Genomic DNA, 25,816 nt, shown 5'->3' with positions numbered 1-25,816 from the left:
TGTCAGTGTTCTTCTGCTTATAAGGGCTTCAGATGTGGTCATTGGTCTTGCAATGTCACATCAGGGTCCCCACAGGTCAGTCAGGATCTTGTGATGGGTCTTCTGAAGGGTCAGGTGTGGGTGTGTCAAGTGAGAGTCTTGTGATTGAATGGTGTACAACAAAAAAGAGCGCACATTCATTCCCAAAAGCAGTCACAGGATATAGGTCTCTGTTTGTGGCTGTGTTCCTCAAAATGCGTGATGGATTTGGGAGAATACTGAGGAAGACATGAGGCAAGGCTGAGCAACTCTTGCTAAAAGCTATCTATCAAGGTCATTATAATTTAGTAGATGACCAACAGAAGTGATGTGGGGAGAATGTGTCAGCGGAGTATTTTAGGGGTAGTGTCCCTTTAAGAGACTGTATCTGAGGTTCAACTCTCTTGAACCATTTGTATATAACTGACTGCCTTGTATTCTGTATGCTCCCTGAATGTTGTTTCATATTGTATATTTAACCACAGTTTTTTTTGACAAACCACTGTCAGATGTTTATGCTCCTGTGTTATCACAGGGAGAAAATAAGAAAGAGGTTGCAATAATTTATAATTTTAAACAACACTAACAATGGAGGAAAAATTGTTCATTGTGAAGTCCAGGCAGTAGGGAAATGAAGTTAGTTGGTTAGTTATTTTGTTAGTTATCGAATTTGTTTGCCTCACGGTTCAGATACAAGTTGGGCAGAAGAGGAATAAAAGGATCAGTAAATCTTCTCATCTGTAATTCCCAACCTTGTAAGTTAAGCAACTTAGCCTAAATCAGTTTCTATATTTGTGTGACAATCAATAACAAACCTTCCATATTATTTTTTCAATTATTAATAATGGGAAATATATAATCATGTTCTAGTACTATTATGAAACATGGAACTCCATGCATTTTTAATTTTCCCCCCAGTTCACTCTTATTCACATAGATTCAGCAGGGGGGGGGAATACTATACATATTGATCTTTTAGCTAAGGAGCAATGGAATGTTTCAATATTTCCAGGGATTTAGACCTGATTTGAACAATGAAACTGCCTTGTTCATTTGCCAGGTTCATTTTTGTGGGAAATTTGGAGGTTACAGAAGCCAACCAATCCAGAACTGCAGAACTGGCATGATATACTTTTGGCTGTCTTGGGATGACTCAGTACGTTTGAAAAAAACTGGATAACTGATGGACAAGACAAATGTAACACAATGAATTTAATTAAAAAGTGGGCTTGAGATTTTAGAATTTTATTTCTTTAGGCCCTATGGTATTTGAAGCATACCATATGCTTGTTTATAAATAATACCCTATTAGTGACTCTACTCAATGTGTCTTTAGACAGGTAGCAAGCGGGAGCAAACTTTCTGATATATAACTTTCCCACCTCAACCTATAAAGTGTGTCTCCCAAAGTGTGTCTCCCAAAGTGTGCTGGCTACCACACTAATTTTTTTTCAATTAGTTTAAAAAATTCTTTCAGAATTTTGATTTTCCTTTGCTGCTATGCTTGAGGTTTTGCATATTTCTGATATTTTATTTTTATTATTTTTAAGTCTAACGCTTTACTATCACTGTTTACACTTAATTTATTTAGGCTAAATTGTATCTCACCCTTACTCATTCAATAAACAAGTAACACACTTTACAAACAAATTAAATTAAATGTATGAGCAAAACTGCACTGAAGTGGAATTTGTTTCCTGCCTGAAAAGTCTCATGAAGATCTAGCAAGGCAAAAAGACACTAGTGACAACATCTCCAATGGTTCATACAGTTCTTGGTTCGGCATCCCAGGATTCTTGGCCTTACCTCTACAATCAGCCGGTGGCCATGTAGTACTACGCTCAGCACAGTGGTGGGATTCAGCTGGTTCACACTGGTTTGGTAGAACTGGTAGCTAATTTCTTTTGAGTTTGGAGAATTGGTTGACACGTGGCAGAAACGCCACCCCCACCCGCCCCCAATTGGACCCATGCGACACCTTCTTTCCAGCTCCAATGCGGTCCTCTGTCACTTCCTCCGCCGCTGTGAGCAGTCCCACAAACAAAAGAAGTTTATGGGACTAAAAAAAAAGTTCAATCAATCAATTCCAACTTCGCAAGATTTTTTTTTCACAAGAAGTTGGAATTGATTGAACTTTTTTTTTTTAGCCACAAAACGTTTGTTTCTGGGACTGCACATGGCGGCAGAGGAAGTGACGGAGGAGCTGGAAAAAAGGTTAGAAAAGAAATGGTTTGGGAAGCGAGGGCATCTGGCCGGTGGTGGGGAGGGCAAGATCTCCAACTTCGCGGTAGCAGAAAAATGCTTTCCAAAGAAATGCTCCGGCGCTCTAACTGCCACTTTGGTGGCTGTGTGGGCAGAGCTGCAAAGAGGGCTTTGACAGGGAGTGAAAGGGAAGAGGGTGGGTGGGCAGGTGAGGGGGGATCTGCCAAAGCCATCCGGAGGAGAAGATGAAAAGCAGCCCCCGCCTCGCCCTCCACCAGCAGTTCAGAGAAGCTGCCTTTGAGCTGCAGTGAGTCGTGCTCAGGAAAAGGAGAGCATGCGAGGCTGGGACGGGGGGGAGGGAAACCAGCCATGCTGGGATGCATCTGGCCACGTGGGACCTCAGTGATTTAGTGGGCGGCTAGTTGAAGAGAGGGATGGTTGCAGTTCTGCCTGCTTTATTATGTGGCAGGCTATTAACAGGTAGCACATTCCATTTCATTAAAAATTTTAAAAAATATTTTTTAATGAAATGGAGTGGGCTGCCTGTTAATGGCTTGCCCCATAATAAAGCAGGCAGAACCCCAACTGTCCCTCTCTTCAGCCACCCGCCCTCTAATTTTGGTTCTATAGGAAGAAGGCAGGTATCAAATGGCGACTTATTATTTATTTCTCCAATCGCCTGTGTCTGGTGTTAAAACTGTAGCTTTCAGGGAGACCGTGTGGTTGAGGAAGGTACCACTTGTAATCAAAAACATAAAAGGCGCTGTTCTGAATCATGGCAAACTGGCCACGGAGCCCCATAGGTGCGGGCGGAGATGGCTCCGGGATGGCCGGAAGGGAGCCGATACCTGGCCCAGGCCTCGTCTGCTTGACAGCCCTGACAGGGGCAGTGGCTGCTGCTGCTCTGAGCCCCTCAACCCACTGGCTACCGAGGGAAGCAGGAGGAGGCGGTGGTGGCAATCCCTGCATCGGCTGGTCTGGCTGGCAGCAGCTCTAGGAGTGAAGCTGTGCTGCCCATCTTGCATGGGGGGGGGCTGGTAGGGTCCCAGCAGATGATGCACTGTGGAAGGGAGATGGCATACTACCAGCCAGGCCTGGCGATGCAGTGATCACTGCTGCCTCCTCCTCCTGCTTCCCTTATGACTAGCAGATGGTATGCTGTGGCACCTGGGCAATGCATGGGGCTGGGAAGGAGGAGGAGGCAGCGGTGATCCCTGCATTGCCAGGCCCAGCCAGCAGCATGCCATCTCCCTTCTGCAGCGTAACATCTGCTGGGCTAGCAGTGGCAAGGGGCCAGGGGTGCACACAGGACGATGTGGAGCAGCAGCAGTGAAGGGTGGGCATGCACCTTAATAAAGCAGGCAGAACCCTTCCCCCGCCACCGCCCCCACCAGCGCAAAGATGGGCGGCACAGCTTTGCTTCTGGAGCTGCTGCTGGCCAGGCCTGGCGATGCAGGGATCGCCACCACTGCCTCCTGCTTCCCTGCCTGGCTGGCCAGTCGAGGGGCTCAGAGCAGCAGCCACTGCCACCCCCATCAGAGCCACCAAGCGGATGGGGCCCAGGCCAGGCAAGGGCCCACTTCTGGCCATCCTGGGGCCATCTCTGCCTGCACAAATGGGGCTGCAGTGCAGGAGGGAGACAGCCACTGCTCTGATTCCCCCCCTGCCAGCCGCTCCCCCTCCAGCCCCCTGCCCGGTGCTCCTTCTATGCAATCCTACATGACTGCAGTGTGGATAAGAGGCTCAGCCAGCAGGTGTGCTGCTTTCCCCCGCAGAAGTGTCCCAGCCTTTCTGTCTCCCCAGCTGGACCCCCTCACCTTCCCCCAGCCGGGACCTGCTGACCCCCCACCCTTCTGCACCCAACCCATTCCGAGACTTCTGCAGCCCCTCGCACCATATCCTCCTGCCCCTCCCCAGCTGGGACCTCCAGCAAGTCCACAAACAGGCGCTCCTGCCCCCCTGCTGGGACCTCCTGCCCCCACCCCAGCTGACCCCTTGAGCAGCCCACCCCAACCATGGCAGAGGGAGGGCAAGGCAATTGTTAAATTATTTGAAACCCACCACTGGCTCCAAGGCAGTACAAAAACAATGAGAACAATTGTGATGTTTGTAAAATTATACAGAGGACTGCCATTTTTAGCAATATTGGATTCTGTAACCCTCAAGGGATCCAAAAATCCCAAAAATCTAATATATCTAGGAACAGAGACAGGGCAGTTTTACCTCCTAAATGGACAATGAACAATTGACCTGGTGATAGTACAAGCAGTGTCCTTCCTTATTACCATGTGCATTCAGGGAAACAATGTGTTTGAGAGCTATTCTTTATTTAAAGAAATAGCAGCCACTCACATGTACCATATGGGAGAAAAAAGATAAAATGGATGACTGAATACTAGTGTTGGTAGCAACATAAAAAGTGATATGCTTATAAGGAAGTGACTACCACCACTTAGATGAGTCATCTCCAGTCTTGCCTACATACAAACAGTTACATGCTTTACCACCTGATTTTGGCAAGGCATTATTTAAGTTATACAAATTACCCATGGCTTTCTGGCAAACAACATTGCTATGGATGTTTGCTCATAATGACAATACAATACTATAATAGTAGTTCCATCCTATCCTAAGCATGTTTCACTTTGCACAAAAATAGGATTGATGAAATCATACCTAAGGCTCAGGATTACTATGCCTATTTTCTTAGCAATATAAAATATTCTCAGGAATAACAAACAACATAACTTTTCCATAGCAATATACACAAAATATAATTAACAGACCTGGCAGAAATATATTAGTAGTATATGAGAATTTTGTAGCTTTCCAGGTATGTTTAATTGGAATTACAATAAAACTATTCCAGCACTGTAAAAATTTGCAACATGAATACCCTATATTTTTTTTCTCACCTGTGGCAAATGTAACTGGAGACCCTCACTAGGAATAGGTTGGTGAGATGGTGTTTGGTCCAGCTGCATATTAAACAAAGACGCGAGAGCTGACTGAGCTGCCCGAGCCTTTGCCAGTTTTTTGTTCCGTCCAGATCCTTCAAACATTTGGCCATCCACTGACACAGCCATTACAAAATTCTTGGCATGACTCTCTCCACTTTCTGAAATAAATTCATACTTTAATCCTGGTCGAAGTTCATTTAGTATCATCACTGGATTCTTCCCACTGGTTGATGCATACGGTGATGGAGCAGGGAGAGATGATTGGATAAAACTACTAGCCACAGCGGATGAGAGGCTGAAATCTGCACTGGAGGTAAAGGAGCCATCTCCATTGGATTCCAAGTAAAGGGAATGCTCAGACTGAACTGGATTTTCAAACCCATTGAAGAGAGTGTCTGAGAAATCGGCCTGGTCAGAAGTAAAGTCTGTATTTACCGAAAGAGTTCTGCCCATTGCTAGATAAGCTTCTGATGCATTCGGAAATTGAACAAAGGACCTCAGAGCTTTCTCAGCTGCATGGAGCTTTGCTTTCTTTTTTGTGGGACCAGAACCTTCAAACATCTGCCCGTTAACTTCTACAGCCATCACAAAAATTGGAGCATGAACTGGTCCTGTTTGGGAAAGAAGCTTGTACTGTAAGCCAGGCTTGATTTCATTCAGCTGCATCAGGGCATTCTTGGGCAGCACTGGACCTGGAGTTTTCTTTTTCTTCTTTGGGCGGAACTTGGAATGGCCATTGCTTCCCTCGTCCAACAGCCGCTTCCTGCTGCTAGTGCCTCCACTATTAGGGAGCTGATTCCCCTCCCCGGCACCTTGCACAGTCCCGTCTCTAGGTGGAATGTTGTCCATGTTGCGGTTCTCTTTAATATCAGTGTTGCCTGAACCTGTGATGCCCAGAAAGAGTAACTTACAATGCCTTCGTTGCAGGACCTTGTAAATGTAAAATTTAGAGATTCCTTTATCTACCTTTGCAACTGGTTAAGTGATGTGTGCTCAAATATTATTGTTATTCATTTATTAACCGTATACACAATTTATTTAAATATTTTGTACTCAGTATTGACAAATATTTTTCATTTTGCAAGCAGAAAAGCTATTAAAATATATATATTATAAATGACATCCTTAATTCTAAAATGAAAACAAACTATCAGACATCTTTTTAGAAGCTATTTGCTCATCTCTATCACAAAAAAGAAAGTTCTTCCTTTGGGGGAAAAAATGACTGACAATCTAGTTCTTCAAATTGTAGTCTTGATGCCAAGCTTCCCTATAAACTTTAACTTTCAGGATTCCTCTAAGAAGCCTTATATACACCTCTACACAACTGGATATTTACCTGGCCCTTAAGTTTCCCTTCATATTAATGCTGAATGTATTAATGAAGGCATTTTAAAGTGCAGCTAGCAATTGCTACTCACTCCCTTGAATGCATGAGGTGGTCCCTATAATGTATGGAATTGTTTCAAGTAAATTTCAGGACACACATTTTTTTTTTTAAAAAAGTCACCTTTATTAAGAAAATATTTTCCTCATATTCATCACTATGCTTGCTTGGAGAACTAACTACCAAGAGATTTATCTGTAGACTTTTAATTGGATGTTTATTTAGAAACTTCAGTATCTATTATGCATGCTGAAGGTATAAAATTGGAAAATAGAGCTATACAGAAACTAGTCCCTGACAAAGATATTTGTATTTCCATGAAAAATGAAGATATCAATAGTCTCTGATTCTTTCAATGACACACACACACACAAAATTGCTTTCAGGAATCCTAAAGGATGAAAGATAGAAAAGATAGACTAGTACAGAATAAGCTTTCTCATAACTCAGTCTGCAACCACATTTTACTTAATGCATGGAAAGGAAGCGGAAGAATTTCAAAGGAGGGAAAGATATTCTCCTGGCATTCATATAAGACTAAATAAAAATAAAATAAAGAAATGCATCACACTTTTGATTTCCATCAAAGTACAATCTCTCATGACATGACATGAGTAGATATTTCTCAATTTAAAAATTATGTGCATAAATGTATTACCTTGAGAAAATTACTATACACAGAGAGAGAGAGAGAGACAGACAGACAGACAGACAGACAGACAGATATTTGTTTTCTGAGGTTTTCGCGGGTGTTTGTATGTAGGTCTTTGGTTGTTCGGGTTTTCTCCCGCGTAAAATTGGAAGTGTCTTGGCGATGTTTCGACGAAGATGATGAATGGGACTTCATCAAAACGTCGCCAAGACACTTCCAATTTTATGCGGGAGAAAACCCGAACAACCAAAGACCTACATAGATAGATATGTATACACACACACACACACACACACACATACATGCATACATACAGGGGGGAGAGAGATAGACAAAGACAGAGAGACACAGAGAGGATAATGTTATACTAATTGTCAGAACCCATTTTCCATGGGGGGGGATCCATCTCATCTCTTTCCTATTTCTTTCTTTCTGACGGTTCTGCCATTCCCCTGAGGGGGAGGGGGGAAGGCTCCATGATATGTTATTCTTCTTTGCTACAATGTATCCTTCCCGCTGTTCCTGCATGCTGACTCTTTGAACTGTCTCTCCCTCAATGTTACCTTGGGGTGAGAAAGGAATGTGCCTCCGACCATCTGGCTTATCTCTCACTGTGGAAGGGAAGGTGCGAAGACCCAACAACATCTACACAAACATGGGACCTTCACAAGCATGGGACCCGGTTATCATCTCCTTTCCCATAGCAGACTTAACATCTAGGGATTGGCCCATTCAAACTGAACGGATGAACTACTGGGGTGGGTTTTGCTTGGGACTCATTTAACCTATTGATCTGAGTGGGAAGCCCTCAGATCCTGCCTATCATGCCTGCTATCAGCTTCTCCTAATAAAAGTTCCTTTTGGAAAGAAACTGTTTCCAGGAGTCCTGCTTTCTTGGGATGAGGTTTTGAAATGAGCCCTGACATTGCGCAGGATCTGCAGTAATAGTCAGCCCGGAAGGAAGACCCTTACCAGAGATTAAGCAAATTATGTCAGATATCGGAACGGAAAAGGAAGAACCTGCAGATGTCCCACCTAGCAGACCCCAGCCAATACAGTTCTCAATCCTAGAGCTCATCAGACAAGGTAGTGGTCGTGGAATGCCACCACAAGCCCAGGTGGTCAATGGGTGTCAGGAAGAAGGAGGACTGGGAGAAGAAATCCAGGAAAGTGATGCTCAGATGTGGCAGTCACCAACTGGGTTGGAAAGTCACCTTAGCGAAGACGAGGACGACCTGCCACCCCATTCCAACCAATTCCTGGAGCAAGCCATCAACATGCTGAGAGTCACCTTTGACTCCATGAAGGAGGAGAAAGCTGATCCGTGCCAGTGAACTGTCAACCCAGGCTCAGCTGAAGGAATGAACGGGGGGGAACCAGCAGTCCCAGGCCCTTCTATCAACACCGCAGAAGCAGCAGCCATCGCTACAGCTGCCACCACCCCTAGACAAACCACACCAGCTGACAGAGATGGACACAGACACAGACAGAAGAAGGGACATCGGTCCATCCAAAGATTCCTGCCACTGGGAGTAAAATACTGCAGGGAGCCATGCCACCTGGGATTTTTCCTGACCCAAGTATTGAATTACATAGAGGAATACAGCTGTGACATACCGAGTGACCACAGCCAAATATGGATTGTGCAAGCTGCCCTAGATAGCACCGCAGTGGACTGAATGGTGGATCTCCAAGACGCCGATGCCCCAGAACTGCAGAATTTCAATTAGTTCATGGCAGCCCTCAGAAACAGATTTGAAGATTCCTTGGCTGATTGGAAGGTGCAGGAACACATCAAAACTGTCAGGCAAGGATGGCAACCTGTAATGGAATATACCCAAGAAATTCGAGCCCTGGCCAGCAAGTTGAACTGGCCGGAAGATATATTGATCGGACATTTCAAAGATGGCCTGAACTACGACCTATACAATGTCTTCATCCCTCAAGGGGATCCGGACTGACTCCAAGAGTGGTATATCCTAGGCAAGGAAGCAGAGATTGATCGGGCCAAAAGACAATAGCGTGGAGGGAGATCTTGGTGAAAGTCGCCAGCAGAGCAACCCCGTAAACCAGCGAAACAACCACCCAGAGAACGACAGGATATTTCAAATGCGGAAAGGAAGGACATCGCGCTGCCAAGTGCTGCTCACGCACTCCTGTCCACAAACCTGACTGGGCCCCGGTTGGGAAGCCCGGAAAGACCCCAATAAAGCCGAAGGAGATGGCCATGAGGAGCGTGGAGGTTGTTGAGTTCCCCACCCCATCCAAACAAGAGAGCCACCTGACTCATCAGATGACAACTCGGAAGACGAAGCCCTGGTAAGTGGACCCATCACGTTCCTCACCAGAACTGTAGAACTGTTTAGCCTCAGAATGTATGAGAGAGTGGCACTCAGAGCAATAGACTCTGGATGCACCCGTTGCCTCATAAGCCCAAAATTAGTGGGGAACATAGGAATTCCAGTGAGGAGGTTGAAGAAACCGATCTCACTTGGTCAATTAGATGGGTCCATTGCAGGGGTGACACCAGCCACATTTGCCACACTGCCTGCCCAGCTTACCCTAGGGGATCACGAAGAGACTATAATGTTTGTCGTGACCCCTGGCATGGAGTGCCCCCTTATTCTAGGCATGGCATGGCTAGTGAAGTGGAACCCGTGGGTGGACTGGAGGATGGGAGAACTCAGATTCCCAGACAGTACAGTACAGTAAAGACCCCTGGTTCAGCTCCGAAATGGGGGAAGCCCCTCTGAAAGAGCAGCAGTGGGAGGGGAAAAGGAGTTACAAGACATCCCAGAGGAATACAGGGACTTAGCTGAAGTGTTTAGCAAAGAGAAATCTGATGAACTGCCTCCTCACTGACCCACGGACTGCTTCATCGAGATCCTCCCAGGGGCGAAATTACCGAAGCCAAAACTATATTCCATGAGCCCACGGGAGCTCAAGGAAATGCAAAAGTTCATAGACAAAAATTTGGAAAGGGGTTTCATCCAGCTGATGAAACCAAAGAGCACAGCCCCAGTGTTATTTCAAGAAAAGATGGGACTCTCCATCTCTGCGTGGACTATAGATCTCTGAACGCAGTGAGCGAGAGTAACCTATACCCCTTCCCTCTCATGAAAGACAAGGTAGCACACCTATCGAAAGGAAAAGTCTTTTCGAAACTGGACTTGAGAGAGGCGTATTACAGGATTAGAATTAAAGGGAATGAGTGGAAAACCGTTTCAATTGCCCCTTAGGGTGTTACCAATTCAGGTTTTATCCTCCAGCCTTCAAGGGGCACCCGCAGTATTCATGCAACTAATAAATGACATGCTCCAAGAGCACCTGTATAAGGGGGTGCTTGTTTACCTGGACAATATCCTGATATTCACTGAAACGAAAGAGGAACATGTGAAATTAGTCAGAACAGTGCTGAAAAAACTCCAGGCAGCTCAACTGTATGTTAAGCTGTCTAAGTGTGAATTTCATAAGGAAAAAATTGATTACCTGGGGTATCACATCTCTCTGAGTGGCATAGAGATGGACCCTGAAAAAGTCCGAGCTGTACTAGAATGGGTTCTGCCCCACACCAAGAAGCAATTTCAAAGTTTCCTTGGATTTGCTAACTTTTACTTGCAATTCATCCTTTTCTTTGCATAGATTGCACTGCCAATTACTAACTTGTTAAAGACAAAAGGGGAGAGAAAACCCAAACTGAGTCAGCCATTGATATGGACAGTAGAATGTCAAACTGCATTTGAAAGGTTAAAAAGTCTATTTTCCGCAGAGCCAGTTCTAAGGCACCCTGACACCGAAAAACCTTTCGTAATTCAGGCTGATACTAGTGACATGGCTGCGGGGGCAGTACTGTTAAAAGAAAATGATGAAAGGAAATTGCAGCCTTGCACATACACATCAAGGAAACTCACAGAGGCAGAGCAAAGGTGGGCAGTTTGGGAGAAGGAGGTTTACGCAGTCCAATAGGCACTTCTAACTAGTGGAGGAGAACAAAATTCCTTTCCAAGTGTGGACAGACCACAAAAGCCTGGAAGCACTAAAAACACCCAGGAAACTGACCCCTAAGCAAGTGAGATGGTCGCAACATTTCCACCGGTTTAATTTCACTCTAAAGCACTTACCGGGGGGGATTTCCTAGTGGATGCATTGTCCAGACTGCCTCAGTACAATAGCCACCAAACAGAAATAACAGACCCACTTATGCCAACAAAACACAAGCAGCACAAGTCACCACCTGAGCACAAGCCAAACTTCAAAAGCCCCTAGTGAGCCAAGCAGAGATTGAATTCAAAAAAGCATTAGAAACCAACAAATGGTTCCTAAGCCACAAGAACCTATGCACCAAGTTACCATGGGCTGGAGGAAAGCTGTACATCCCAAAGAGCCAGAGTGTCATGCCTCTGTCCGAGCCTGAATCGGAGGAAGAAATGGAGCCAGCACAGGACCCTGTTGAGGCCCAGGAGGGGATGTCTGTGGCTTTGGAGGACTGTAGGGAGGAACAGGCTGAGGCAGGCCAGGGCCCTTCAGATTTGGAACAGGGAAGGCAGAGTTCATGTGACGAGCAAGGCACCCCCACCTGATCCTAGAGCAAGAAGAGCAGAGAGGAGGAGAGAACGGAGGCAGGCTCAATTGCTTGGGAGGCACACCTGGGGATTAAGATTTAAGGAGATGTTGTGGGGTGGGGCATTTGCCAGGAACAAAGGTGGTATCTTGAGATAGTTGTGAATTGTGCTCTTGTCTTTGTTTAACCTGGACACTTTGAATTCCAGACAGTTGGTTTCCTGCTTCACGACTACAGACTGCATCTCTGAGTCTGCAGGCAAGCTGAGAGTTAAAAGGACTCATTATGTTTCTGTTTTTCTTTTTTTGTTATCTGTCTTGCCTTGAGGACATTGTAAACTTCTCTGGCTGTATTGCAATTGCCTTTAGCCAGAGGCAGCTGAAAGGAACATGTGTATGTGCTTCGGCTGAACTCTTGCAGCATATGTAGGAGGTTTTGGGGAACATTGGCAGTGATTAAAGGACTGTTTCTCTTGCCAACTGACTGCTTTGCCTCCGTTCGAGGCCCTTGGTCATCACATAGAGACTGACATTCATGCAGCTATGCCACGATTCAAAATCAGCTGGTCATTTCAGATTTGTAAAAACTTTGCACTGGTGAAACGGCAGTTCTGGTGACCATCAATAAATAGACATTGAAAGTTATGTGGCCAGTTGCCCAACTTGTGCTGCAGCAAAGAGAACGAAAGGAAAGACCCCAAGCTTGTTGCAACCTGTAGTGACCCCATCAGTGCCTTGGAGAGAAATCTCTATGGACTTTATTGTGGAGTTACTGGAAAGTGGGGGGAACACAGTCATTTGGGTCATGACGGATTTATTCTCTAAAGAAGTACATTTTATCCCATGCCGAAAAATCCCCAATGCAAAGACACTTGCAAAGCTGTTCATCCACCATATTTATCAACTTCATGGAGCCCCACAACGAATCATATCAGATAGAGGGGTACGAGTCACATCAGAATTCTGGAAAGCATTCCTAGGATTGTTTGAGACCATACAGGGGGTTGTCATCTAGTCATCATCTGCAGACGAATGATGGGACAGAATGGTCAAACTCAGTACTGGAGCAGTATCTCCGCTGCTTCATTAACTACCAGCAGGACAATTGGACTGACCTGCTCTCATTTGCAGAGGTCGCATATAACAACGCAGTACATTCCAGCATGGGCTACACTCCTTTTCAGGTGGCAACAGGACAAAGTTTCAACCTGATGCCAGAACTCCCATTGAATGGCCCGACCATCCCCTCCTTGAATACTCTTTCTTAGGGAAGGATGGATGCAAAATGGGTGTGTTAGGGATTATTATAAATGAAAATTCCCAGGTTTTGTGATTACTTTAAAAAACAAATTTGGAGTAAATTTGACAGAATGAATTAGTTTATAAATGTAAGCCATTGTGACATGAGCACATTCATACTTATTTACCCATCTCTACTTCAAACACAGCCATTATTTCTACTCATGTCCTTTCAATTTGGATCCCTAGAATCCCTGAATATTATAAACTGCTGTTAATTCGTATATTATAAGAAAAAACATTGCAATTTATTTTGATTAGGAGCAAATCTGTAGGTATTAAGAAGCAAAGATATATAATCAGACTGAGAAAGGGTAAATAATACAATTCAGCTATGTAAATAGTAATCCCCACTCTATTCTGTGCAACAGAAATTACCATAGCAGGACAAATTATAATGAGCAAGACATGTTGGAACTATATTCATGCCTGGAATACAGGAATATAGGACTTTGGGGCTATAAGGAAAAGAATATGGGAAGAAGAAGAGTGTGTCACAGTATCAATATATGTGGCATGGAAAAAAAATAAAGCTTTAGTTACCCAACTGATTTCCTATGAGTTAGTATTACTATCAGCCAATGCTAGAATATGTTTTATACCATGAAAACATACAAATCATTATGAACTTAGGGCGAAATGAAGTAATTAACATTAACTAGAATACCTTACTTAGATAAAATTAATAAAAGCAATTATGTGTAAATTTAACATAGTATCAATTTTTTTGCAGCTGTCACCCCAAACTGGAAATCAATGTATAAAAGAAAAGATCCTTCCAACACAGACATCACAAGTTATTATGATAGTATATAGACTGGACTAGAATGTTAGAATTATACTAATGAAATATATGTGAACAACTGAGTAATATTAAAAAGGCTTCATAAAAAAGAATAAAAAGATTACACAAACTAGCAGAAAAATGGACTATTTTTTAAAGGCAGATGTCAAGAGCATGCAATATAGGAAGGTCATTAGGGAAACAATTAGATAAATATTATTGGGCAGGAGATAGGAGATAGCTCACATCCTCTTATTTCCTCAAGTACTTCCTAAGAAGAGTAGGACATACTACTCCCACTGCAACTCCCTTTTCATGCTTTTTAAAGCTCATTTAATGGCATTTCTTTAAAAGACAATTTGGCTTCTTGACTCATTCCAGAGCTATTGTCATGAGTTAAGCTCTTACATAACTCTATCAACTCTGGTAATCTTGCCATTTGTAGGCAGATGAGGGCACAGAAAGAATGCTAAGCAGGCTCCTTTTAATTCCAAAAATGAGTCCCAATGAAGAAAATTTAGGGCACTTTCTGCTGCTCAAGTGTCCTCTCTCATATCGTAGAAAGTTGCTCGGTCACCAGTTGCTCTGTGAAATTGAGCAAGCAAACAAAAAGACAGCATATGACCTATTTTGAGGATGTATGCTGACAAGTCGGATATACATCTATTAATTAAATAGTTCAAAACAGAAACTTGAATTAGGTAGCCTTTAAATGCTGCGAAAGGTTACCAACAATTCTCTTCAAGCTACAGTACTGCAAAAATGATGTGAGTTTATACTTACAGTATACAGTATATAGTAATGTAGAAAGTAATTTTCCATGATTTTTAAATAATACTTTCTACGCTATTATTCTTTTGTTAAAACAAGATATTAAATGTTAAAGCCTTAATTATAACCCAGTAATTCATTGCTTTTTTTAAAAAAAATAGACACCACATTTTTAAATTAGATTTAGCAAAATGCTGCAAGGAATCCAGTGAAAAGTAACTTTCTGCTTTGCTGGAGAAAAATATTCTAAAGATAGAACTTTTTAAATGCCTGCTATACATACAAACTATTGCAGAATCATGACTGGATAACATATTTAAATTTGTTTTAAACCTGGATAACATTTAAATTTGTTTTAAACCTAGCAATTAAAAACATGCACACACCACTTCACCTAGTTGACAAAGCTGATGGAATGGCTATTAAATTTTCATTTATAACATCCTCCAACAAAAGCTTGATAGGTTACTCCTTTCGGTGCTCAAAAGAAGAGAAAATTAGAAGCTGGATAGAAAGAGGTTGGTAAAACATACAAGTTAAAAAGCAAGTAATAATACTTTTACAATAAAGGCAAACAAAATAAAAGTTATAAATAGTTTTGTATTTCTAAAAACTATTTCCTTTGTAATATGTTTCACCATATCCTATATTTTATCTCAAGGGACAATTTGACAGAAGATAATATTCAGATAAAACATTTAGAGCATTATATTTATGGAGACTGTACATGTTTAGAACATTTTTTCTGTCCCTTTAAAAATTACAATCAAATAGTTTTGGAAGTTTCAGATTGTTTCAAGCTGGACCTTCAAATATGTGAATTTGATTATCACTGGACCAAAGGAATGCCTTTACCTTCAACAATTTGAGTTATTTCCAAGTCTATTAGAAAACATTTTTGAATTTGCTTTCTATTAAGATGAAAAACATGTATGTATGCCCATAGGCTCTTTAAAATAAATAAGAGAGATTAACTATCTTTTCAACATTTCTAATAACAGCCCATATTTAAGATCATTTTCATTTAATACAGGGCAGGAATCCAGGAATAGCCCAACAGAATGAGGCCAAGACATCTAGCAAGGTGCCTAGAAAAGATCAGCCGTAATACAATATATCTACGAAAGATGTGATTTGTTCTCCACCTCAACAGACTCTAACTACACATGTAAATTCCTAAATATAAACTCTGCATGAATAAACATAAGCAAATATACTAGTTCCAGTGCAAATTGTTCCCATCTATAAAAGCATAGATCACAGGGAGACATGACCCTGTCAGTTAGTCATTGTTAACTATTTTTGCAATCTGATCCTATATACACAATGATAACATCACAGACTTCTGAAGTTTTCCTGTTTAGAAAATCATTCTTATTTCTTAAAAAATGTAAATATTACAATACTAAATCTGGAGTTTTTATTGCACTGCTCCTTTTATTTTTTATGCATTGGAATTGATAAATTAACATTATTTCCCAAATATATCTTTTTGAGAATTCATCTTTCAAATCCCATTCAATACTAAAAGCTTTAGGTCTTTCAATGCTTTCTTTGAAATTTCCAATACTGTCAGTATGGATTTGATATGTTCCAAATACTTATTTTCCCATCAATCACTGCTTGGGCCTTAAATAATTATTAATTATAAAATCATTTACCAATATTTTGCTCTGAATTATTTTGCACTCCAGAAAACTGCCCCTTATTCTTAAATGCTGTCACTATATCTTATTGCATACAACAAACATTAGTTCATATTGCTGAATGTAATAGTAAACCTTAAAATATGATTAGAAAATTTAACTAAATAAGAACCTGCTCTTCTACTATAATTTCTTACCAAAGTGGACAATAGTAGCAACAACATCATTATAGAAGTTAATTGTAAAAACAGCAATAGGCAGCTATTTTAAAGTTTTAAAAAAGGAAATTGTGTTGAAATACAAACCTTATTTAGCCTCCAAAAGTCTTTTTTCCTCTCCAGTATTTTAGACTTATTTGCAACCCCTTTCTCTTAATATTGAATGAGACATTTTCATAAATGGAATTTTAACAGGTAAGTTAAACTTATAAATTTAGTTTACCATTATGCTGTAACATAGAAAGATCTAGTGATATATAATTGAACAAAAGAAATTCAATATTAATACTTAAAACTAAGACACACACATACACACATACAAAAAATTTGGAAAACCTAGTGGTATCATGAGCCTACTGATTTTGCAGAAAATATATATGATTCTTTCCCTGGTAATAAGAGATCTCTCTTTAATAAATCTTGTATTTTGCAGCATTTGTCAAGTGGAGGGCAAAGTCATATTTACAGAACAGTAGCCATCAGTTAAATATATTATTTAGTATTAGAATCTAAAAGATATATATTTAATATTTCTTTTGGCATGTCAAAAGTAATATACAAAACTCATCACACACACACACAGTACTCAGAAAATTCACTTTTTTAAATAAAAATGAATAATATACATTAAATTTTGCATGCAGGGGACAGGATACAGAAAGCTATTTTGTAACTTCAAGGAAAGTTTTTTTTTTTTATGATAGAGCATAAAACTGAAAGTTCCTTTTATATGACATGCACAACACAACCTAAGGACATGGAACTAGTAAGATCAGCATTGTCCAAAGACAATGTGGTCATGTAGCAAGCATGTTTATATGCCAAAGGCACACAGAACACTGTCAACTTCCCATCGAAGTGATACCTATTAATCTACTCACAGTTGCATGCTTTCAAACTGCTAGGTGAGTAGGAGCTGGGGGAGGAACAGGAGCTCACCCTGTTGTATGGCATTCGAGTCTCAATCCCAAGCTGTCAGCTTTCCAGCTGACAAGCTCAGCATCTTTAAAAGCTAAGCCGTAGTGTCCCCTGGTCTAGAAATATGAAATATAATTAACTAAATACATAAAGTAAGTTAACCAAATTCAAGGGGACCTAATTGTCAGTTGAGTATGCATTCTGAATATTCATTCAAACCAAAGCAACTAAATATTTAGTGAAGTAGATAGACCACATATTCAGTGGTACTAATGTACATTCCAGAGACTGCCCCTTATGTTTAAATGCTGACAACTGTATCTTACTTCATACAACAAAAATAGGAAAAATCTTTCTCATTTCATTAAAAACCTGAAGGGAAGTTTTCTCTCAAAGAGGATTTAACAGAAGTACCCTGCAGAAACCACACTGAGTACACCTTACTCATATTTTCTTCATCATCTATGTTCATCATGAAATAGTTGTTCAGACTTCTACACTGATGCAGATGGCTTTTTTCTGAAAGATAAAACAGAATGATTTTAGTATGTTTTAGCAATTAATATTTAGTATTATTAGCATGAATATTTGAATATATGTTACAATATATTATACCGCACTGTGTTTCATATAAATGTTTATATTCACATAAATTACATTCTAATATTTACTAATAATTGGCATTATCCCAGGTTAGTGTATGTTTTTTTTTAATTTAAAATCTGTTTTTAAGCAACTTTAAACTTAAGGTATATTTTATTTGTCAACTTTATATTATTGACTTATTTAAAAAACAAATTAGTTTGGTCCGTAGGCCTTTCATTTAAATCCTCACACTAATTCTCTGACAATGGTAAAAGTGAGTCAAGATCATTCTGCCTGATTCTGGTGAAATGGGAAGATACACCTCAGTCACCTTCTATCCTCTAATTACAAAGCAGGTAGCATGAACTCTCCTGGGTTTCATACATTCCTTGCTCCCTATTTCATTAGCTCTTTCTTTATTCAGTCATAAATTCATTGAGCTTGAAACAACTGATCCTGGTTAGTACTTGGATAGGGGAGCTGCCCAGACAGGTAGACTAGATTGGGTATTTTTTTAAAAAAAAATCCTGGTAGACAGAAATTATACTAATTCATACATTTTTATAAAGTGTTTGTATTTAATGTATTTACCAATATAAAATATATCAATACAATTAAAGAAACATTTTAAAGTTAGCACAAATAACCACACAAGGGGAGGCAGGATAAGGCCCAGAGTCTCCTTATCAATGAGATGGGCAGCATATCAAATAAATAAATAAATAAATAAATAAATAAATAAATAAATAAATAAATAAATAAAATATTATACCCTGTAGTGTAGGAAGAACAACTTAGAATTCTGCCCTAAGTGACACAGTTAATAGGTTATCTTAATAGGTTATCTTAAAAATATTTTATTTAGATATGAAATGGCTTATTCTAAGTATGGAATCTTAAAAGTTGCTTAAAAGTAGCAAAGTGAAAATAATATAGCAATAGTAAAAGTTTTCCTCTAAAGTTCTTGATGGGATGTAGTTTCCTGTAAGAGCAGGCATACAACCTACATATTATCCTGGATTCACCTCTTGCCAGAGTAGCAGGTAGAACACTTTGCAAGGAGAGCCTTTGACCAGCTTTGGTGGTCACCAGCAATAGAATTACATTTTCCCTCAAAGCTTCTGGTGAATAAAATACCAATTAGATGGACAGTGGGCAGAGTTTTATGTTACATTAGTTGCTTTTGATTAGTTTTTTATTATGTTTTTATGACGGTAAGCTATCTGGAGTCAAGAAAGTATACAGCAGTAATGGCGAACCTTTTAGGGACCAAGTGCCCAAACGGCAACCCAAAACCCACTTATGCATCGTCGGGTGCTGGGTGGGTGTGGCCCATTGGCTGGGTGTGGCCCATTGGGTGGGCATGGCTTCAGTGGTAACAACAGACTTGGTGGGACTAAAAAGTTCAATCAATCAATTCCAACTTTGCAAGATCTTTTTTTTTTCTGCAAGAAGTTGAAATTGACTGATTGATTGAACCTTTTTTCTTTTGCACATGGTGGTGGAGGCCTAAAGTGAAAAGGTTTTATTAAACCCAGATGAAGGCCTAGGACTGGGGCGATGGCGCATGTGCCCACAGAGAGTGCTCTGAGTGCTGCCTCTGGCACCCATGCCATAGGTTCACCACCACTTGTATACAGTATACAAATAGTTCCAAAAATAAATAGTGAAAGAATCATGAAGCTATGCAAAAACATACATGATCTAATTATGTGAAATTATATGCAAGTTATGAAACAATAACAGACTATAAATTTGTCTGGGCATAGCTACTATTTACAGGAGGCTGATAAATAAGATATTGCTTTATACACAGTTATTTTAATACTTAGATATGACATAGAAAATCTAAAGCTTTATTCTGAAAAAGCAAGTCCACAAATGGACCTATGGGATTTAGGGAGGCTGACCTCCAATTCACTCTCCTAAATGCAGATCAAATCATAAAATATGTTCTAATAGTAATAGTATTTAGACTTATATACTGTTCCATAGTGCTTTACAGCCCTCTGTAAGCGGTTTACAGAGTCAGAAAATTGTCCCCAGCAATCTGGGTCCTCATTTTACCAAGCTCGGAAGGATGGAAGGCTGAGTCAACCTTGAGCTGGTCAGGATTGAACTCCTGGCTGTGGGCAGGGTTAGCTTGCAATACTGCCTTCTAACTATTGAACGATCAGAGCTCCTCGCATCTTACAAGTGGTGATATCATCATAGCAGCCATAATTTTTTTAAAAAATGCTTTTAAACAGCAAAATGAAAAGAGAAGAGAGATGTTTGATTCATCTAATAGGATGTGATAAATCAGCTGCCCACAGATAGAAGAGGTAAAGATGAGGCTGTTCACTATATTGCTACAACTTCACTTAACTTAACATCTTATTAATCTTTCATCACTTATACTTTTCCCTTAGATAGCACCTTTTTTATCTGTCCATTCCCTTTCTAACATATTTCTTCATTTTAAAAAAACCTGATTCATTCCCAATTAATTATTCTTGTATGCCTTCAATTACAATTAATTTAATTTCAATTATGATTTCAACAGAAAACTTTTTTTCTGTCTAAATCACTGTATCTGTCTTAGTTTATCTTTTTTTCTACATATTAGTTTACAAAATGTTCCAGGATCCATATTGTCCCAATACAATAATTTAATTTATATGTTCTCCTCCTAAACTAGAGGCAGACCTGCTTTGGTCAAACTGTTAGGCTTACTTTTATCCACATTTCGTTATTTTCTTTCTTACCTTGTATCTCTTTTTCTGCCCTCATGATGTGTGATATTGTTGCCCCTAGAATGAAAGGAGGCAGAGGCATTAGGGTCAGAGTTCTGGTTGACTCTGCCCCTTGTGATTTCCCCAAATTAAATGGGCATTGTAGGTAGTTAAGGACACAAAATCAGCGTAAAACAAGATCTCTGCTTTATTCAGAGGTAGGTTAAAAAAAAATTAGGTACATGGCATTTTACAGTAGTTCTAACAGCCTGAGGATGTGTCTGAAGAAGCATTACCAGTCTGATCTGCTAATAGCAAGACGTTGAGCCGCAAGGGCAAGATTTTAAAATAGTAGGGAGAATTCAAACAGCTTTCACAGCAATCCACTATTCTGTCCTCTAACTACCGAATGAACAATCATATCCCAATCCAATTGGAAGAAAAAAAATGAGAAGAAATTTAGGAAACTAATGTGAATGCATAGGGGGTTTTCAACTGAACCAAGGAGCATGTATAGGAAATGGCAGATGCGCGCATCCTCCAAAGAAAGCATACTAGTAAGGAGCTAACATCTAAAGAAATAAAGTTAGGCTAAATTGCAAAACTAACTGCAAGGAAATTATCATTAATAAGAGGGTTTTTTGGTTTTGTTAGTCAGAAGAGAAAAAAAGGAAGGGGTTGTTCTATTGCTAAGAGATAAGAGGATAAGAAATCATGGGGAGAGCACAATTGACATATTATTCCATAAATACCTCTGTTCTAATCTGAATATATAACTCAAACTTCTTCATTAGATGTTTTATGGCAGCCTCCTATTACATGATCCATCATATAGTGGATAAACCTATGATATTGCAAAATTTTACACAAATTATTTTTGTTGTTCACACTAGACTAATATAAACACTGTAGAATACAACTTCCCACACTAGATACCTTAACTAACTAACTAACTAACTAACTAACTAACTAACTAACTAACTAACTAACTAAGAGAATCTTAAGCACCTTCATATTCATTCTCACACTTCAGTATATCTTTATAGGATTATTTCTTAGTTATCCTAACATTTGAGCAATTATTAAGTTAGTATTATTAAGTCCCGCCTTAGGTACAAAGCCTGCTGGGTGACTTTGAGCCAATTATTCTCTCTTTGCTCTACTTCTGCATTTTAGTGTTAATATGGTTTCTTTTTATTCTGTGCAAATTGCTTAGCTAATTGGTATCTCATTTTTTTCCATTTCCATAACTTTTATTATACATATATTTAAATTTGGTCACTGGCTCTAAAAGAAGCTATTATCATTATTGTTAGGGTGATCATATAATCAGCCAGATGTTTAGCCTAGATTTGGCACCTATCAAGTCCTTTCTAAGGAACTAGGATAACGAGATCAATAGGTAGCAATTCTATCTCAAATTGTGTTTTTCCATACAACTTCAGATTGTCCATCTGAAGGAAGTAGGAAAAGCTGGCAGACATTTTTGATGATTGGTCTTCCTCTTTTAGTCTTCCAAAATCATCTCATTAATTAGGAGCTGCTCTTTTGTTTCTCTGCCGTTTGGGCAGTTTCCTTTCTGCTCAGGTAGAAAGAGCTTGTTTTCAGCTAGATACTGCTGGACTGCATCAGCTACCACACCAGTTATTTCTTAGTTTTCAATCTTTGTATATTTGTGATGTGTGTTGTTATTATGGTTTGTCATGTAGTCAGCTAGATGTTTAGATTGGATTTGGCATTTTTATCCACCTACTGTATATTCTGGCATATAAGGCGACCCGGCGTATAAGACAACCCCCAACTTCGGCGCCGAGTCGCATGCCTAGAAAGTTGTCTTATACGCCGGAAACTACCGTTATTTCTGGCGAATAAGACAACTCGGCGTATAAGACGACCCCCGACTTCAGCGCCGATTTTAATGCTTGCAAAAGTCATCTTATATGGCGGAAAGTACGGTACTTTCCAAAGATCTGGGATAGGTAGATGATATTGTTTTATAATGTTAAAGGTATCGGCACAGAATATAAGCCGTTCCAAAGAAGGTGGCCTTTTACAGTTGATTGGTGATTTTGTCAGTGCCAATGATGTAGTGCAACAATTGTTTGGGGATTGCACCCAAGATACTTATTGCTATTGGTACTATCTGTCAGGTCCCCAAAGAAATACATTGTTTCCTTATGCTTATTCCTGAATCTGTAAACCTTCTTTGGGGCCTGCCATTCTGTTGGGAGGGGGGATGCTTTAGGGATGCTTTGTCCTTCCCCCAGGAGAAGGAATGTATCATTCTTATCTAAGAAATGGTTGCGCTTGGAGCCAGAAGGAAATGAAAGCCAGAGAGACCTTGAAAAAACGTGCCTAAGAAGCCAGTTACCAAAAATGCTATATATGAACACTATTATTGTATAAATATAGAAGAAAATGTTTTTATTTAACCATTTATATATGGAAAATATCAAATATCAAAAATTATATTTGTTTAATGCTGAAGAAGGGAATACTATTGGGAGAAGAGAAGATCAAATAAATATATTATCAATTGATATACTAATTATGGAAATATAAAAATTAATTATTATTGACTGTTAATTAACTATTATTGATTATATATATATATTTAAAAAATTCATGAACCAAGACAACATGCTGTACACCAGGCACTAAGGTTGTTATTGTAAAAAATCAATAAAACATTTATCAAAAAAAAAGTTTTAACATATAGTAGCAGCACTGGTGTGCTTTCGTTGTTCCAAATATGCCTCCATTACTTAAAATAAACAAATATATTCATCAGGCAATTTTAGTGTAATGTTTCTAGCAAAAATTAATCAAAGACAGAGCAAACAATGGAGGACTGGTTAAATGTGAAATCCAACTAACTCTGCAATAAACATAGCACATTACCAACAGTATGAAAGGGAAAACTCTTAGTACTATAATTCAGCATTCTTTGCCCATGCTGGGAGGTTGAACAACTGGCCCTGTGGTGCAGCCAGAACAATCTGGAGTTGAACACACTTAAAACTGTAGATGATGCTGGATGTTAGGAGGAGCCCTCTTATTCTACAGCCTCTTATTATACTAGACAATACAGTATCAACAGTAGAGATTTTCAAGTTTTTGGTTTCTATAATCTCCCAGAACTTGGACACCTAACATTAGAACCATCATTAAAAAGGCACAACAGAGAATGCTTTCCTGCATCAACTCAGAAAGTTCAGACTGCCCAAGGAGTTGCTAATAATACAGGTCTACGGAGGAATTGTTGAATCTGTCATTTGTACTTCTATAACTGTCTGGTATGGTACAGCAACCAAATGGGACAGGTACCGATTTCAACAGACAGTTAAGACTGCAGAAAAAAATGATTGCAACCATTCTGCCTTATTATTATAGGATAACCGGGTAGGATATTCCTCACATATACTAGTTACCAGTGTTTTGTAAAAAAAAAAAAAAAAAAAAAAGGTGCCGGAACTCACACACGTCATACTACCCGCCTTGCCTACCCTACAAGGTTCCATCCAAAAAAGGTGCCAGAACTCCCTTCTGGGTGTTCTATGACAAAAAAAGCCCTGCTAGTTACATTTAACTCCAGTTATGGCCTGACTCTCTAAATAATTTTTCAAGGAGAAATAAATGAATTGGTAGTAACTATTATGTTTGGCAAGCAAGTAGTATCATGGTAATGAAAGGCCAAAATATCACAGGGAAAGGAGATGAATCAAATATTTATGGATTAGTTCTAGTACCAGCTCAGCTTCTACTCAACAGCATAGGTGGCTTCGATCCTAAGTTGCTGTTGGTGAAAAGCCACTTCGATCCTAAGTTGCTGTTGGTGAAAACTTCCAGATCGGTGCCAAGCATCATCATTTGGACTGAATTACTGTAATACAGTTGGATAGAGAAAAAAGTTGATTTTTTTTTCTAGACATAAGCAGCAGATTGTCTGATGAGATAGCAATCATGGACTGCAGAATCTACAACTGCTCAGGTCTAATATGCAAGTGGGAAACCCACATTCCTTAGGTTGTCTAAGGGGGAATTCCATGAGGTGGAGGAAAAACATAAAATGGTCCTTGTGGCATATAGTCTACCCCATATCAATCACATTCCATCCATATTACCAAATAGCTGCTTGGCAAGCCGGCTGCAGTATAATTTAACTGGGTGGAAAAACAGTTAGACATTTGCAGACAAAATTGCTCACATACATTCCAACTGGGGAAGCCTTAACTGCAATGGCATACTGTCTAGTTATAATTCTGTTCAAACCATCAGTATGCTTTCAATCCTAGGCTAGTCAAGCAAGTTTGGATGGGAAGAAATCATCTCCAATTCAATCTTATTAAAACTGAAGGACCTTAGATGTTTGGATCACCCAGATCTGGGGATGTTTTATCTCAAACCTTGGATGGGATAAGCTATAAAGCTATTTCCCATCCAAGTTTAGAGGTGCAATGTGGAGGTCTTTCTTGACTCATAATTCCTGCTTGAAGTGCAGATAGCAATTGTGGCCAGGAAGATCTTTGCACAGCTTCATCTGATGTGCCAGCTGAGCCCTTCCAAGATCAGAAGGCCATTCAGACAGCGATTCATGCCCTAATCATCTCATGGCTTGTGTTGTGTCCTGAACCTGTGAAGGCAGGCTCGTGACATTGCAACGGTCCCGGGCAGTTGCAAGCTGCCCGGGACCAGACTGGCTGTCGCCAGCACTCGCGCGCATGCGCGAAGTGCAAGCACACCAACTGTTGCCATTTGGCCCGGGGATCGCCTTTAAAAGGAGCAGAGGAACTTGGGCGTTGTCGGCATTGTAACCAGCATGCAGTATACCAATAAAGAGGCTCCTGAGAACTACCAACTGCTTCATGCGTTATTTTGCCATTCGCTGAGGACTCAACACTGGCGACATAGGTGGGATGCCTTACAACGATTGCAGACAAGTTGTAAGCTTACCCTGGAGTCCTGAGCAGCAGGAAACAGCGTTAAACTCAGCAGCTGCCTGCCAATTCAGCAAGCGTTGGGGGTAAGCTGGCTGATAGACCCTTCCTGTACTACTGAAAGATGGCAAAAGTAGGTAGACTTTCCGAACTCGATGTCATGCA

General features: G+C 40.2%; 1 protein-coding gene across 10 annotated transcripts in view; it reads right to left on the bottom strand.

Annotated features, from left to right (window-relative positions):
- ADARB1 (adenosine deaminase RNA specific B1) overlaps positions 1 to 25,816 on the bottom strand; it is a 111,451-nt gene that overhangs the window by 49,059 nt on the left and 36,576 nt on the right. For 4 of the 10 annotated variants that reach the window (XM_039326383.1, XM_039326375.1, XM_039326377.1 and 1 more), the window contains exons 2-4: positions 20,748 to 20,792; positions 17,860 to 17,934; positions 5,136 to 6,064 (exon numbers count right to left, since the gene is read on the bottom strand). In XM_039326383.1, coding sequence (XP_039182317.1) covers positions 5,136 to 6,064; positions 17,860 to 17,934; positions 20,748 to 20,772 — 1,029 coding nt within the window. In that variant the 5' untranslated portion in view covers positions 20,773 to 20,792. Of the gene's footprint in view, positions 1 to 5,135; positions 6,112 to 16,584; positions 17,935 to 20,747; positions 20,793 to 25,816 lie in introns of those variants that run through there. The other 6 variants (XM_039326381.1, XM_039326380.1, XM_039326376.1 and 3 more) reach the window with 6 other exon arrangements.

The sequence above is a fragment of the Crotalus tigris genome, unplaced genomic scaffold (genome assembly GCF_016545835.1).
Source record: "Crotalus tigris isolate CLP2741 ecotype Arizona unplaced genomic scaffold, ASM1654583v1 scf7180000024340.7048381, whole genome shotgun sequence".
In the NCBI taxonomy this organism is placed as follows: domain Eukaryota; kingdom Metazoa; phylum Chordata; class Lepidosauria; order Squamata; family Viperidae; genus Crotalus; species Crotalus tigris.
The sequence above is the reverse complement of the archived record's forward strand: the minus strand, read 5'-3'. Positions and strand labels throughout refer to the sequence as shown.